Source organism: Aquila chrysaetos, chromosome 16 (genome assembly GCF_900496995.4).
Source record: "Aquila chrysaetos chrysaetos chromosome 16, bAquChr1.4, whole genome shotgun sequence".
In the NCBI taxonomy this organism is placed as follows: domain Eukaryota; kingdom Metazoa; phylum Chordata; class Aves; order Accipitriformes; family Accipitridae; genus Aquila; species Aquila chrysaetos.
In genome coordinates this window covers 22404647-22418974 of record NC_044019.1, presented here as the reverse complement: position 1 = coordinate 22418974, position 14328 = coordinate 22404647, and the positions used below count along the sequence as shown (strand labels likewise).

The 14328-nt window shown below is 38.2% G+C and overlaps 1 protein-coding gene across 2 annotated transcripts in view; it reads right to left on the bottom strand.

The window, feature by feature from the left end:
• The window catches only part of MPPED2 (metallophosphoesterase domain containing 2), a 111449-nt gene that overhangs the window by 62524 nt on the left and 34597 nt on the right, over positions 1–14328 (bottom strand). For both annotated transcript variants that reach the window (XM_030039784.2, XM_030039785.2), the window contains exon 3: positions 8153–8334. In XM_030039784.2, the coding sequence (XP_029895644.1) occupies positions 8153–8334 (182 nt within the window). The remainder of the gene's footprint in view (positions 1–8152; positions 8335–14328) is intronic.

The window sequence follows — 14328 nt, the reverse complement described above, 5'->3', positions numbered from 1 at the left end:
CTTTAACAAAAAAAGAAGTCAGTAATCTTGGAACATTTATTAACCCCCTAGTATAGGCAATTACTGTAAGATAAAGGTCTGCCAGTCTTGCATTAACGTAAATTGCTGCATGTTGCTTTTCTACAGCATAGTAATGTTCACAACAGTGTGAATAAATGCTAACATTTGAGTTTTAAGCTTGATTCACCCCCCCCAATCTAACATTTTTAGCAGATCTTCACTCTCAGTGGCTATTTGGCCACAAAAAAAATAATCATGTCATATACAAGCCAAAAAAACGCAGGATGGCATTTCACTGAGATACCGTTTTGTAGCTCAGTTTAAGGTAATCTCACACATTTTCTAACAAGCAGAAATGAAAAGAGGAAGGGGGGTGGGAAGCACAAAACCCAAAGATCATTCCTGCTGTCTGCTAGGTTCTGTAGTCACATACAACATAAAAAAAACAGTGGCGATAAAAAAAAAGGAAAAAAAAAAAAAAAAAGGCTTTGTAATAGACAGGACACTGCCAACCAGCTTTAAATTGAATTACACACCCTGCTAATCTTTATGATGAAATAAAATTTCTTTGAACACTACACATTGTACTAAAATCTGCAGTGCTTTCTCCCCCCAGCCCCAACCTCTCTCTGCTCAAAGCAACTCCTCCACCCTGAAACCATTGTTCTTTCTAGGCAGGAATGTGATGCTCTAACAGAAAGACTTCTTATTTTAATTAGATATTGTTAATATGGTGTGCGTGATGTGGAAATTTAGGAGAGGTATTTTTGCACTTTGTATTTTTGATGCAACATTAATTTGTAAGTGACAAAATAAATTTATGGTGTACAAAGAATACATACTTTTGCTTTCCGTTGAAATCATTCTCATATTATGATATGTGGCTGCAGCAGCAATGCTGGAGGAAGAATCTGATGACAATGTCTATAAAACTTTCTATTTGCGTGGCATTACTTGTTTCATGCCTGGTCAATACAACAACCATAAATCTCTGTTCTGTTTTAAAGTGGATTGGCGGGAAAGGGGGAACTGAAAGGAAGAATTATTTTGGTTATTTTATAAATTTGTTTTGGTTATGGTTTGTTATTTGAAACCTGATCATCCCACCCCCTTTTAAGACAATAGCAGTCCAGGGAAACAGACCCAAGAAATGACTAAGCGATTATTGTAATTGAAAGTCCTGTCCAAGAATTGTGCAATACTTTCCAGTGCTCACTGGCTCCTTTCTTTCACTGAAAAATACCAAATGAATATGTTGGGTTTAAACATATAAAGAGCCACTCAATCCAAAACATTATTCTCTTTGAAAGCACATTTCACGTGAGCCAAGTTTTCTAATGGCTGTCAAAAAACACGCTGATCTTTGGATTGACTGATCATGGCAGGTAGTACACAACTTGTATAGAGAATTTTACACTTTATCTCTAGTAAATTAGTGACTACAGTTTTAAATAACCTCAAAGGTTCTTTGCATGCCATTAACAGAAACTAAAAATAGTTTCTTGTAAAATTTCTTTATGAAAATTTGCCAGGAATAACAAGAGCAAAACAAGAAACAACCGATCAGATATGAATAAACTTACACTGCTCTTAATGCACAAATTCCACTTTAGTGGAAATTTTACTACCTTGACACTCATTTCTATACAATTTCTTCTATTTTACCTTTTAAGTTATACTTCTAGGGTTCTGTTTTCCACAAAGCATCTAGTATCTGACTCAGAGCAGAGGATAAATATGAAGAAGCAACTATAATAACCATAGCACAAAAGTAGAATTTTACACTTTTTTTTTCTATTTTTGTTCTCATATTTCGCTGTAGATTCCTACATCAGGAAAACATTATTCAGCTTACTACCAAAAATCCACATGGCTCTATTTCCCCGCTATTTTATAAATACAATAAAATGTAATGCTCAAATTATTATTTTTATTCCTCTGAGAAGAAAAAAGTTAAAATTAGTGTTAATATATCTAAAAAAGGTGTATGCAAATAAAAGCTGAGCACTGATGATTAATTTAGTCAAGCCATATGGGAATTTAAAACTAAGTACAAATGAGAATTTAACCATGACATTAAACACAGTTCAAGTCAGAACAAAAGCAAAGGAAATATTCTTAAGTAGTGATACTGCAATAAAACCTAAATAAGCTTGGAAGAAGCTTTTAAAACCTTTACTATAAAGACAGAGTGAGATGCATAACCCAGAGCACTAAATAATTAAAAAAAAAAAAAACAAAAAAACAAAAAAACAAAAAACAACCACCAAACCAAAAAACCACAAAGACTCTAGATTTCATCTTATAAATCTGGGGTGGTTTTTTTATGAAATTGCATCAACATGTTCCAAACTCGTAATATTCAGCATCTATTAGCAACTAGATTTAATAAGCAAGTAGACACAATAAAACTGTGTGTACAGGCTTGCCAATGCACCTTCAGGTCTCCATTATTCTCCAGTTGAGAGCATCTCTGAAATAGGCAGCCAAACGTGGTCTGAATCCTGCAAATCACATCAAACTCCTAACGGTATCAGAGGGATACCAGAATGCCAACACCAACAGAAGAGTCAACTGTCTTCAGCAGGCAGCTCAACCTCTTATTAAAACAAGTGTGTCCCATTCCAGTGTCTGAAGCCTAAAGAAGCTCCTCACCAAAGCCACTCACAGAAAGCATAGCTGTTTTCAAAATTAGACTAATAGATTTTCCAGGGAGTTGCTTCCCTCTCTCTCAGAACAGCTGTGCAAAACTCATACATACTTACAGGATTAAAGCTACCTCAGCATTTTCTTTCACTTGCAATGAATGCAATTTTTTTTCAAGAGCTAAGATTTTCGTTCATCAAAATGGTGTTTTATGTTTAGTCAATTATTCATTCTAGCTATAACAAGTAGAGCAATATAGGGTTCAAAATATGCTCCAGATGGTAAAAACACAAATCAGAAATAAATCAATTTATAAAAATAGGAAGAGATTTGTTTTTATTGCCATAATTTTACTTTAAAATATTCATAGGCTTCCTTCTGGTTCTAAATTAGTTCAGACTACTTTGAGCTAATATCCCTCTGAATTTGGAGAAACTTAGAGCTTACTGGTTTGTTTTTATAAAAAACGGTCACGTCAGATGCTGCTAAAATAATTCACATTAGAAATATAGTTTTACAAAGCAAAAGTTCTCAAGAACAAATACTTTGTCACAATGAAACTGTTTTCAGTGTACATTAGCAAAAGAAACACACACAAAATCCTAAATGAAATATGCCTGGAGAGAAGATGAAGCCTCAATAAAATGAGGGAATAACTGAGCCAGACCAAAGAGACTGAGAAAGGATACAAGAACAATGTGACCCTGAATTTTTAAACAGTGATAAGAAAAGAGCTTGATCTTATTATTATACTATTTTGTTACAGGGATTTTTTTTTCCAGATTAAATTATACTATCTTCAAGATCAAACACTATTTCTGCAGGTGTCTGGATTACAGTTTTGAATATAATTTCAAATTTCTACAGTACTAAAGCAGAAATCTAACTGTAGACTACAACCAAGCGTCTGTCCATACCTCCGAGAGCAACAACACGTTTCCAGTGCTCTTTCCATCTTGTCATCTATTCCATGTAACAGCCAGCAATTCCAAACTGAAGCTGCTATTTTCTGTAACTAAACATTCACACAAACATGAACTTTAAAAGAACTGACAATACATTTCTGAGGACCACGTCCGTATACGCAGAGTGTAACAAGAAAAGCTCTACGTTAAAATAGTATAATCATTCTTCTCACTTTAAGTAACGATGGAGGAACTACACCACAGAAAAAAACCTAAATTTTTATTTTAGCTCTATCAGCAAAGTTTATACTAAAGGCAAGCATGTATTACAGCTAAAGAAATACTTGTTCCAGTACAAACCCATATGTATTTGGCGACTAAACCATTCACAAAGTTCCTCAAGTCATTATCCCACAGAAGTTAAAAGCAACATTCATTCAAAACCAAAGCAAGACATGAAAGAAAAAACATGAAACAGTCAAGTTGCTAAGTCCCAGAACAACTCAGAAAAAACATAGCCAAATTCTACTCTCAGCTCCACAGGCATTAACCAGCAGTAATTTCACCTACTGGATTTATTTGTATCTACCACTACAGAATTTTGCCTACTTCATCCAGTAATATGTCTTATATTAGAAATCTTGCATGGAAGAAAAAAATCCCTGAACCAAAAATGAACACAGTAAAAGATAACCACTAGACAAAAAAGAACAAAACTGGCTACTTGAGAAAAAGTACTAAACCAGATGCAAATTATTCACAGAAGTAAGCGTATGTACAATCAGGCCCATACTAATTGAGCACAATAAACATATCGTCACTCATTAAAGATCTATCTGCCTGAATTTATCTTTGCTTTCTCTTCAGTTCTTATGAGTTATTCAATCACTTCCCATCACACAGGAAAGGAAATATTGCACTATGAAGACAGAGCTATAATTAGATATTCCTGTATTTCATTTCACATATATGACTGAATGAGAATGGATGGGGAAAATATGAACAGTGATAATAATAGTGTGTTGAAACATTCAGTAAGAAATATATTGGGCATAGAATAACGTCTTAATTCTTCCTCAGCACATAATGCTGTGTTTACTGCAAGGTCAGTTAAGTTACTATAAGAGATTTTTAATGAAAACAATTATAAATTTAAAATAACTGTGTTTAAAGCATTTAACAGTCACTAAGGTCAAGTGATTACAGCAGTTACAAGACCCAAGGGACGTGTTCACACCAAAACAAAGTGAATAAATTACCTCAGCCAGTGTATGTAATCACTAAGTGACCACAGAGGTTATTCAATGTATAAGCCCAGACGACTTTCATGCAAAACCAATAATGAAAATTTATCAGCCAAAGGGAAAAAAGCAGAAGTACTAGTAAAAGTTGCAGGAAGGGCTGAGAGCTAGGAGGAGTGGGAAAGAGAGCGTGGAACGCATGTTCCGTGATTCGGCTACAGAGACAGGGAAGAAGGATGAATGTTAATGAAATGGATGGACAAGATGCTGAACTTTTTGCTCAGGTGAGATGCTCAGAGCGCTGCAAAGGGATGCAAGACCCACAAAATACAAAACTGCAGGGTTGACAGAAGTGCTCTCAGTCCTGTATAACTCCGGCATATGTAACACCCAGTGAAGTATAAGTGAGGCAGAGGTTCAGAATAATCATCTTTTAACTTCTCCCTCGGCTTTACTGCCAAGAAAATTATGGACAGTTATTGTGCCTTAGTTATCCCATTATCTAATCCTAATGGAGATGAGGCCCTGGTTTTTTACCACAGAGTAGGTAAAATAAGCTGTGGAATGAAGCCTAGCTTTGATCTCGCTTCTCTCCCTCAAGGTATAAACGATACAGATGCCTTGTCTTCATTACTGCTTTACAACACGATTGCCAGTGGAGAAAACCATGCACACAAAAGATATGAAAACCCCCTTCTATAAGGACAACGCTGTATTTCATGGGAGTTCTCAATGCATGGCTTTGGAATAACGTTCCTACCAACTATGATGAAAAAAGATGCCTCCCGCTATATGGCAGAAGAAGAAGGAATCCTGTTTGTTCCTGCCTACCACTAGTATGTATTTTTTTAAATATTACATGCCATCACCTCACAACCTTGAAGGTATTACTCTTCACAATGTATGTAGTAAATAGTAAAACATCATTACTCCCATTTTGCAGATAGGAGCCTGAAATAAAGTGGCAAAACAGCATGCCTGACTTCATAGTGTTTTGACTCCAGATGAGGAGAGGACAGCACTGGAGCAACTATTCACCAATGCGACAAGATGACACAGGAGAATCCATTTGCTGCCTGACCTTATGCCAGAAATGTAATAACTGGTATTGTCATATATATGAAAATGCAAGTGGACTCTGTGCATGTCACACACACACAAAAAACAACCAAACCCAACCCAAAACAAACAAACAAACCCCCCAAAACCAGAAAACCAAAACAAAAAAAACCACCGAAAAACCACAAAAGAGGTTTTCTCTGTACCTGAAATATGAAAGCCTGAGGCCAACGCCAGTAGGTCCTGGCACAGTCAAAGCTTCCCATTTCACTGACTGCCGAAGAATGCAAAAATCTGCTTTCTCAGATAAATACCATACTGACTTCTACAAGAACTATATATATGTTAAGAATGCCCCATGTTAAATTATTGAGGCTAGAACAAAACCTATTCAAAGGGTTATAATTTTTCCGTTGCCAGTATTAAACCAAGGATCTATGTGATAAAATAACATCATTGTGAAACACCTGTTAAATAAAAGGAATGCCAAGTGGCTGCCAATACTGTAAGATTCCCCATGAAAGGGTGAAAACACACTAGCAGCTTACATGTTTTCTCTTTCTGCAGTACTAAGTTAGCGTTTTCAAATGCCAAGCACTGGGCACAGGCTCTGGCTATATCAAAGCAATACTTGTGAAATGACCTTAAGTCCAAAGAAGAACTTTGGTAGCCAGACACTGCTCTTAGCAGTGCATTCAGGGTAGACTTTGGAGGTCTCCGCTCTCCAGAAAGCAATTCCTTTTCTGGAGCTGCCTGGCATCTGTAACAACTGAACCTCGTTGAACAGCAGAGGTGCCCAGCTTCTCTATGAGGACTGAAGCTCGGTAGGACCACACAGCCCACCTCCCAGGAAAGCCGTGCGGCCTCCCACTGCCCTTACCTTGCTTGCTCCTCCTCCTCCGCAACACTAACATCTACAGGTTATCACAACAAACACCCAAAAGTTGAGGAAGATGTTCCTACTCTTTCTCTTCCCTCAACCTATGTACATATCCACCTACTTCTACTCTTCTTACTTCCCAGTTCTGTGATTACATTCCTAGAAAAAGGATAGTTTTGAGCCCATAAAATCTAGTACCACTTTCTAGAAATAAGAATGATAAAACTAAGTTACAGTAACACGGCAGTATCGGGAAGCCCCAATCCCACATGCACAGCAATAAAAAGAAGGAAAAATGTTCTTTAAAACTGGGCTGTGGAGATCAGCGGAGGTCAGAAGGAAGATTAAAAGAACAGTATGGAGAAATTGCAAAGGAAGGTGAAAAGACAAGAGAATGTGAAAGCTCTTCTATTTAAAAATTCCTTTTGTAAATCCAAATGTTCTTTACTTATCTCTTGAAGGGTCAGCCAAGGAACTCCAATGGAATAAAATTAAGCTATTAAAGGCACATAGAGATGTGGCCATCATACAGCAGGCAAGAGAGAGTGCAGTGATGGAGGTAAAGCCTGATAACAAAGCTATGCTTTCAAAGGTTTTTATATAATGCTGTAAATTCATTCTAACATTTCTTGAAGATCAGCTGCTCAAGTCACCTTCAACTCTGAGTATTTTTAGTGCAAGTGGTGACATGGCAGTACACAGCCAGCCTACCAGTGGCATTTATAACAGGAGCATCCAGCACAAGCTCCCCTACTTCATTTTGTCTTCTGCTGTTGCAGTTTAACTGCCTTCAACTGTAGCAATACACTATCAGGGCACTGCTATCAAATACAGAACATGAAAGGCGTTCTACCAAAGAGGTGTGGAGTGCCTGCATTCGAAGTTAAAATGCCAGTACTCTTAACTCAAAAGGGCAATCATGTGAATACCACCCCGAAAAAATTCTCCTCTTCCAAACAGTATTACTGATTTTGCCATCCTATATTGTGGGAAGAAGGACTTCTATCATTTCCAAATACACTGTAGCTTTCAGCACTGCTTTAAGTTACGGTAAATCCAAATTTCAGCGAGCAATAGTTTTGGCTGTGGATATAAACCCACACTGCATCAACTAATGGGACGCGGTATGCATTCATATGAGGTGGCACCACCGCTCAGTACACACAAAAGGCTACACAGTCCTTGCTGTGGAATAACAGAATCTTTTCCCCCAGGATAACACAGAAATACAGCGAAGTCTCTAAATTTGTCTTAATTAACAGAATCATACTGAGACTAGAAACAGCACATCACATGAGGACAAGTGAAGTAAGGGGGGGGGGGGGGGGGATTTTCAAGTGCTCTAATTCAATTAGGAGGCAGTGACTGACACTTGGACAGGAGAGGTTAATTGGGGTCACCAAAATGCAGTAATTCCTTACCTAACCAGTCATTAAACTTCTTAACCTCTGAGGGCAGTCCCAGTTCGGTGAAATCGCCCGTGTGGAGAAGGATGTCCCCATAAGGCATCTGGATGCCATCTGTTCTGGAGTGTGTGTCTGAGACGCAGACAAATCGCGTGTGGCCCGCTGGTTTTGGAGTGTCATATGGGATAGGGTCGACCCTAAAGCAGACACATAAAGATCTCGTAACAGTTACAAGGTTAAAACCCTCACATCTATTATTTCAGATATCAACACAGATCTATCTCTACAGAAGCATGCATGCACACACATACATTTACACACACCACGCTGAAAGAAAGGACTCTGTAACGCAACACTGCCAAAGATCCAGAAGGGACCACAGTGCTTCTTAAATACTTACCTGGTAAGGAAGGAAAATTAAAAAATACATAAGATATGGCCAGTTTCTGATACTAAAGTTCATTTAAACATTGGGAAAAAAGGATTTAAGAGACTCTGAATTCAGACATATTTTTTCCATCATCTACCTTACACATGAACAGGTACACAGGCCATTAAATAAGAGGTCTCGCAGGTGGGCCAGCAACAGGCTCTCACTTGAGCTGAGCAGCTTAGCATCTGATTTTGTTCAAGGGCATAGGCACTCCTACAGATTCCAGCAGGAATATTTGTTTACACACAATTAGGTACATTCAGGAGTGCTTTGATGAAGCCTGGAAATTGCAGAACTGAGTCTAATAACAACTTCTTACCCTCATACAAAATGCTGAGCTCATCTTCCCAAAACCTATAAAGTCAGGAACTGATGTGGCAGAGCACTAAGCAACCATAGATAAAACATTTTTTCTATAGCCAGTGATGTTAAAAATTTAGTTCAATTGGTTATTTGCAAGCTACATTTGTTAATTTTGTCTTATCAACTATATGCAACCCATCATAGAAGTTTGGTTTTGAGGTGTTTTGGGGTTTGTTTTTCAAATTTAAGCAAAATAGAGACAAATAACAGGGAATAGAAGTGCTTTATGCATACGTAGTGGTTAAATGTTCTAATTTGTAACAGAATAACTTAAAATACAAAAGGCAAGCCATTGTCTACCTTGGAAAGCAATTATTTCTCTGCAGAGTTATTGTAATTTGTTTTGCTCAACTTAACCCAACATTTGAATAGCACTGCATCTGGATTAACACCATAGAAAACCCCTTCCCAACTCCACAAAACTTCCAACCCATTCCATTGATGTGCCACTTTGATCACATTTAGAGCTTAGCTTCAGCTAGAAATTTTGAGGCGTTTAGGAGTTATGTCAGAATAGCCCACTCACATCTCAAATCATCAGAGCAGTGAAACCAAGCTCTAAGTATTTTAAAGCACCCAAAATAATGCTGTTCTAAGACTTATTGGGACAAACTAGCACAACCAACATTCAAAAACCAGTACCTGAAGGTAAAAAGAAAATTAAACAAGTTTTATCAGTTTTGCTCTCCACACTGAATGAAAAGAAAAACAAGTAACTAGCACACATCACTGTGAATCCGTTTTTCTTAAATCCCCATAGTTGTAACAAGATGTATGATCAGTAATAGAAAATAAAGCGCATATCTTAAGAAAATATAGGCTTTTGAAGTATTCCTTTATTTACTGAACTGTATTTACTATTTTCAGTAAACAAAATTAGTATTTAGTGTTTACTATACACTGAACTGTGTGAAAACTTCTACCAGTGTCTTTAACTTCAGCTCCCTACATAGGTGAGAAAGACCAAAAGCATTCAGCTCCCTACACTGGGGATTTTATAGTGGTTCAAGAAGTCAAACTCTATATGGGTATGTACTGGTCTCCAATGGAAAATGTCCACATGAACACACTTACTAACAAGATTTTACTGAGTCTTTTATATATGGTAGAATCTTTATCAAGAGCTAAAATTTTAGCATGGTGGGCAAGGGGGGAAGATATTATTTGTTAGACTGCGTTTTCCTAGGTACCATAATTATTTCCAATCAAACTGTATTTACCATAAACGTACCGTATTTGGTTGCCATGGTCCACTGAATTAATTTGCAAAGTTCAGGTTCTACAAGATGATGGTTACCTTTAAAACAGATTTTACTGCAGGCTGGACTGGATGGGAAGGGGCAGTTCAGTAGATAACTTTTTTTGGTTTTGGTATTGCACCTCCTATTCCACCCATGGCACCAGGTACAATTAGTTGAGCTATTCAACTGGTTAACACTACAGAAACCCACTGCAAAAATCTGAACTCTGGCAATCAATGGATTCTTGTTCTCTGCAAGGGTCAGAAATTAATAAGGTTATTATTACAGAGGAAAATTCATGTACCCATTGAAATCACACTGGCAAGCTAGGCAAAACTGTAATTATAGGCCATAGAGTTTTTGTATTTGGTGTCTTCCTCCCAACCACTGAGAGTAAGCTGAAACTTTCTTAACAGTAAACATGGGGGTCTCCGAATCAACACTTCCACACTTCCAAGTATGTTTACTCCACACAACACAAAAAATGAAGACCAACTTTCATCACTACCACATACCTTGTTCAGAGTGTCTCTGCTTGAGCTATGACCAGCACTGCCTGCCTCTGGGGAGTCCAATTTTGTTCGTACACAGCAGCTATGCTTTTGCTATTCTCTGCAGTTTGTTTCCTAACAAACCCTGTTTTGCTATAGCCAACCCCTATTAGAGTATGACACCAAAATCTGGTTTAGGATTTTTCTATTCATGCAATGACTTACAGAAAATTCTATAATCGAAATTCATTAAGTTCCTGACCCTTCCTTCTCCTCTTTACAAACACTATGGTGTTGCCAAGTAACCTTTTTTCTACATCTTAGCTTAATTTCGTCTCTTATTCAGTAGTGCTTACCTACTAAGTATTTGAAAGTGAGATACTGAAGGTTATTGTGTTCAGCCCATCAATTTATCTTACTGAAAATAGTCCTTCAATAGAAACTTAATAAAAGTGGTGTTATTGCCAGTCCTAAAGGCTCGCGTTCTTTTTGTCCACAACTACAGTATGGCAAACAGTAATGTGAGATTTTTCTTTTTCACTACATCATGAGAGGATTGGCCTCGGAACTTCTGAGATCAGCTACCGCAGTAGGCGAGGCGCTACCCTTTCACAGCTTTTGGCGACACACTGCTGCTCGCTAGCAGGCTTCTACCTGGGCTGTGAACGTCATCCCTTCTTCTGGTGGTCTGCTCACCTCACAACCCAACATCTGGGGATTACAGATGGGCATTCCTAAAAGCTCTGTAATAGTTATGCATCTGACCCTCACTGTGATTCAAGAGGAGATAAAAGTTATTTCAGCCCTGCCCACCACCAGTCCCTGCTGAATCGGAGCACATACCTAAGAAGTTCAACATGTTCTTTACCATTTGCTCCAAACACAGCGCATCCACCTAACTCTGACACTCTCCGTCACCACCACCACTTTATTTTTTCAGTATTCTTGAGCTGGCAGACTGAAACACTTTAAGGATTATTTGATCACTGCATTTGAAAAAGCATGCTCACAGAAAGACACAGAAAATGTTATTCCAGAATAATTTAAATGTTCATATGTTAGGATTAATACAGCAATCAGGAAATGGAAAACAACCTAACAAAATGGCCAAGTATCAAAATGAATGAGGAACTTTTTGCCTTAAGTTAGTAAATTATTTTGGGCATCTAACTTCCTTTACAGACAGCTGTTAATAGGTACTTATCTATCCTAAGATATCTTGCACCTTAGAAAATCAGGCACTTAAGTGTTTTTTCAAAAGTTTATGTAAGACCCAGAATGAAATCCCATGAGGCCGTTGAGCAATGACTGCTTTCTAAGATCATGACAGTAATGTAAGATCTGTCACATTTAATGCATTTATGACAAGGGTTTAGAAATCAGAAGGGACAATGTAATCTTCATGCACTTCTAAAAGGACCTTGTTTATCAGATAATTACTTGGCTTTACTAAACTGCCCTTACCACGAGTTGTTCTCATTTAGAGTAAGAGTCCCTCAGGTACAAACCTCAAATTTACAGTTCCTCACACGTTGCTGCAGCTGAATCAAATGACAACATAAACCTGGCTCCAATTTGGCTTGCTCAGCTATCACTAATCAGTATCTTCTTCCAAAACCACGGTTCCCATGGCACTTCCAAGACAGCGGGACAGCGTAAGCAGGCAAGCCGAGTGCTGCCCCTTGCCCTGCCGGCTGTGCATGCAGCAGCCCAAGCGCGGTGTCGGCTGGGCTGCTGGCACCCAGTGCTGCTCCCAGGGACTGCACGGACTTGGAGTTGTACGCCATCCCTCATCCATCAGACAGCAAATTTCAGCATGGCTTTACACTTTAAAAGCGGAGATTAAGTAAATAAGCAACAATAAGCGACGCAGAAGTTATCAAGGAGATTTTGACAGTGAGGCAGGAGGGCCGAATTCAGAAACTCACAGAGGAGGAAAACATTGGGCTTTTCACATGCACGGAGGCAAAGGATTTGATTTAGGATGTCACGCTATATGGAACAGACACATTAGCTATGTATTTCGGCCCAAGCTTACGCTAGTTACTCATAGTTGTCTTACAAATCAGCAGCGTTAGAAAGTACCTCCGAGACAGAATGGGCAGTGCAGCCCTCCAAGAGACATAGCTGCAGGCAGAATTACACTGAGACCTTCTTTTCCAAGAAAATTTAGAAAAGACACAAGCACCATTTTTCTGAAAGAAATAAAAGTTTTGATTGCAAAGGATAATTCTGCATGGGTGAGTTCGAATGCTGAAAATACAGGGCTCTGCCTGGGTTAGCTGCTCCCCAGGAATGCCTGTTCTTAGAGAACTGAACTCATAGCCTTTTCACTTCCCCGCTCTCTTGGGTTTTGAGATATGCAGACCCCAAATCCCCTCTTACAGAACGATTCCCAAGAAACCAATTCATCCGTGAAGACGGAATAAAAATCTTAAACATTAAGCCACGAAGAATTTCCAGTTTCCAGTGTCGAATAAATCACTCGGATGAATGTAGCACCTATGCCGGACAAAACATTTACAGATGCCGAAAATCCCTCCCCCCACCCCAAACCCTACAACTCAAACCAGCACTATTACTGCTTACAGTCCACTACTTTTTAAGATGGTTCTGTTGGCTTTGCTACAGGTGAACAAGTCAGCAGTCAGCGCAGAAGACCACGTAATTTTACTCCTTCCCAGGTTCACCAGATGCATGAAGAATAGTCCCGTGACATAAGGGCCCATGTCCTTCCTAGACTGTGTCACATCGTATGCTGTCTTTTCATCTCTTAATAATTCCTCCGTTGGGTTATATGTGTGACTGAATTTGTGGGTTTGTTTTCTATGACATCTAAATTAGTATTTATTATAGATCCATTTAAGCACAGACTCCAAGCCTGTGTACCACATAAAATCCGTGTGTGTTGTTGCTCTTACTCTACTGTTTTGGGAGTCATTTGGAGACATGCTATCTAGAAACTGATCTATATTAAAAACATATCTATATTACTAGCTTTTAAAAAAACACCTACTCATACTTGCTATGAATAGTCACAGTTTTCTTCATTTGCAGTTTAGCTTCCTCTTGCAAAATCTTCATACTCTTCCTGCTACTCCTATTTTCAAAATTTGTAAACCAAATACTTTTTCAAAGAGCCAGTTAGCTTGGTGTATTTATTTTAGGATTAAAATACAAACATTTTCTGCAAAAACACTTTAAAAAGATTGTTTCTAAGTGCTGTTAGTTCCCCCTCCTCAGCTAAGGCAACAAAAGATAATTTTGTTGAACTGGAAAACAAAAGCAATATATTTTCTACATCTTCAGCTTTTTCCTTCTCTTAATTTGTACCTCTGTCTCTACATATGATCCCGCTGGCATGGGAAGTTCAGGAGAAGAGAAGAATGGGAATTTCTGTGAAAACTCCTTGCTACGGTATTCAAAGTATTTGTTACTGTAACCAAATTGCACAGCTTTGTTATATTGTGATATTTATTATTTCTTTTAGAGCCAGTCCCATGTCCTAGAATTGGGTGATCATGTGAGACCTGTGGCTTAATTATTTTTGTCAAAATAGATCAATAAGTCTCTCAGTTGAAGAAAAATGCATGAAGTGCATCTGTATGCCCTGCAGACATTCAAGAAATGGAATGAAAATAAAAGATGTGTAACTGTTCTTAT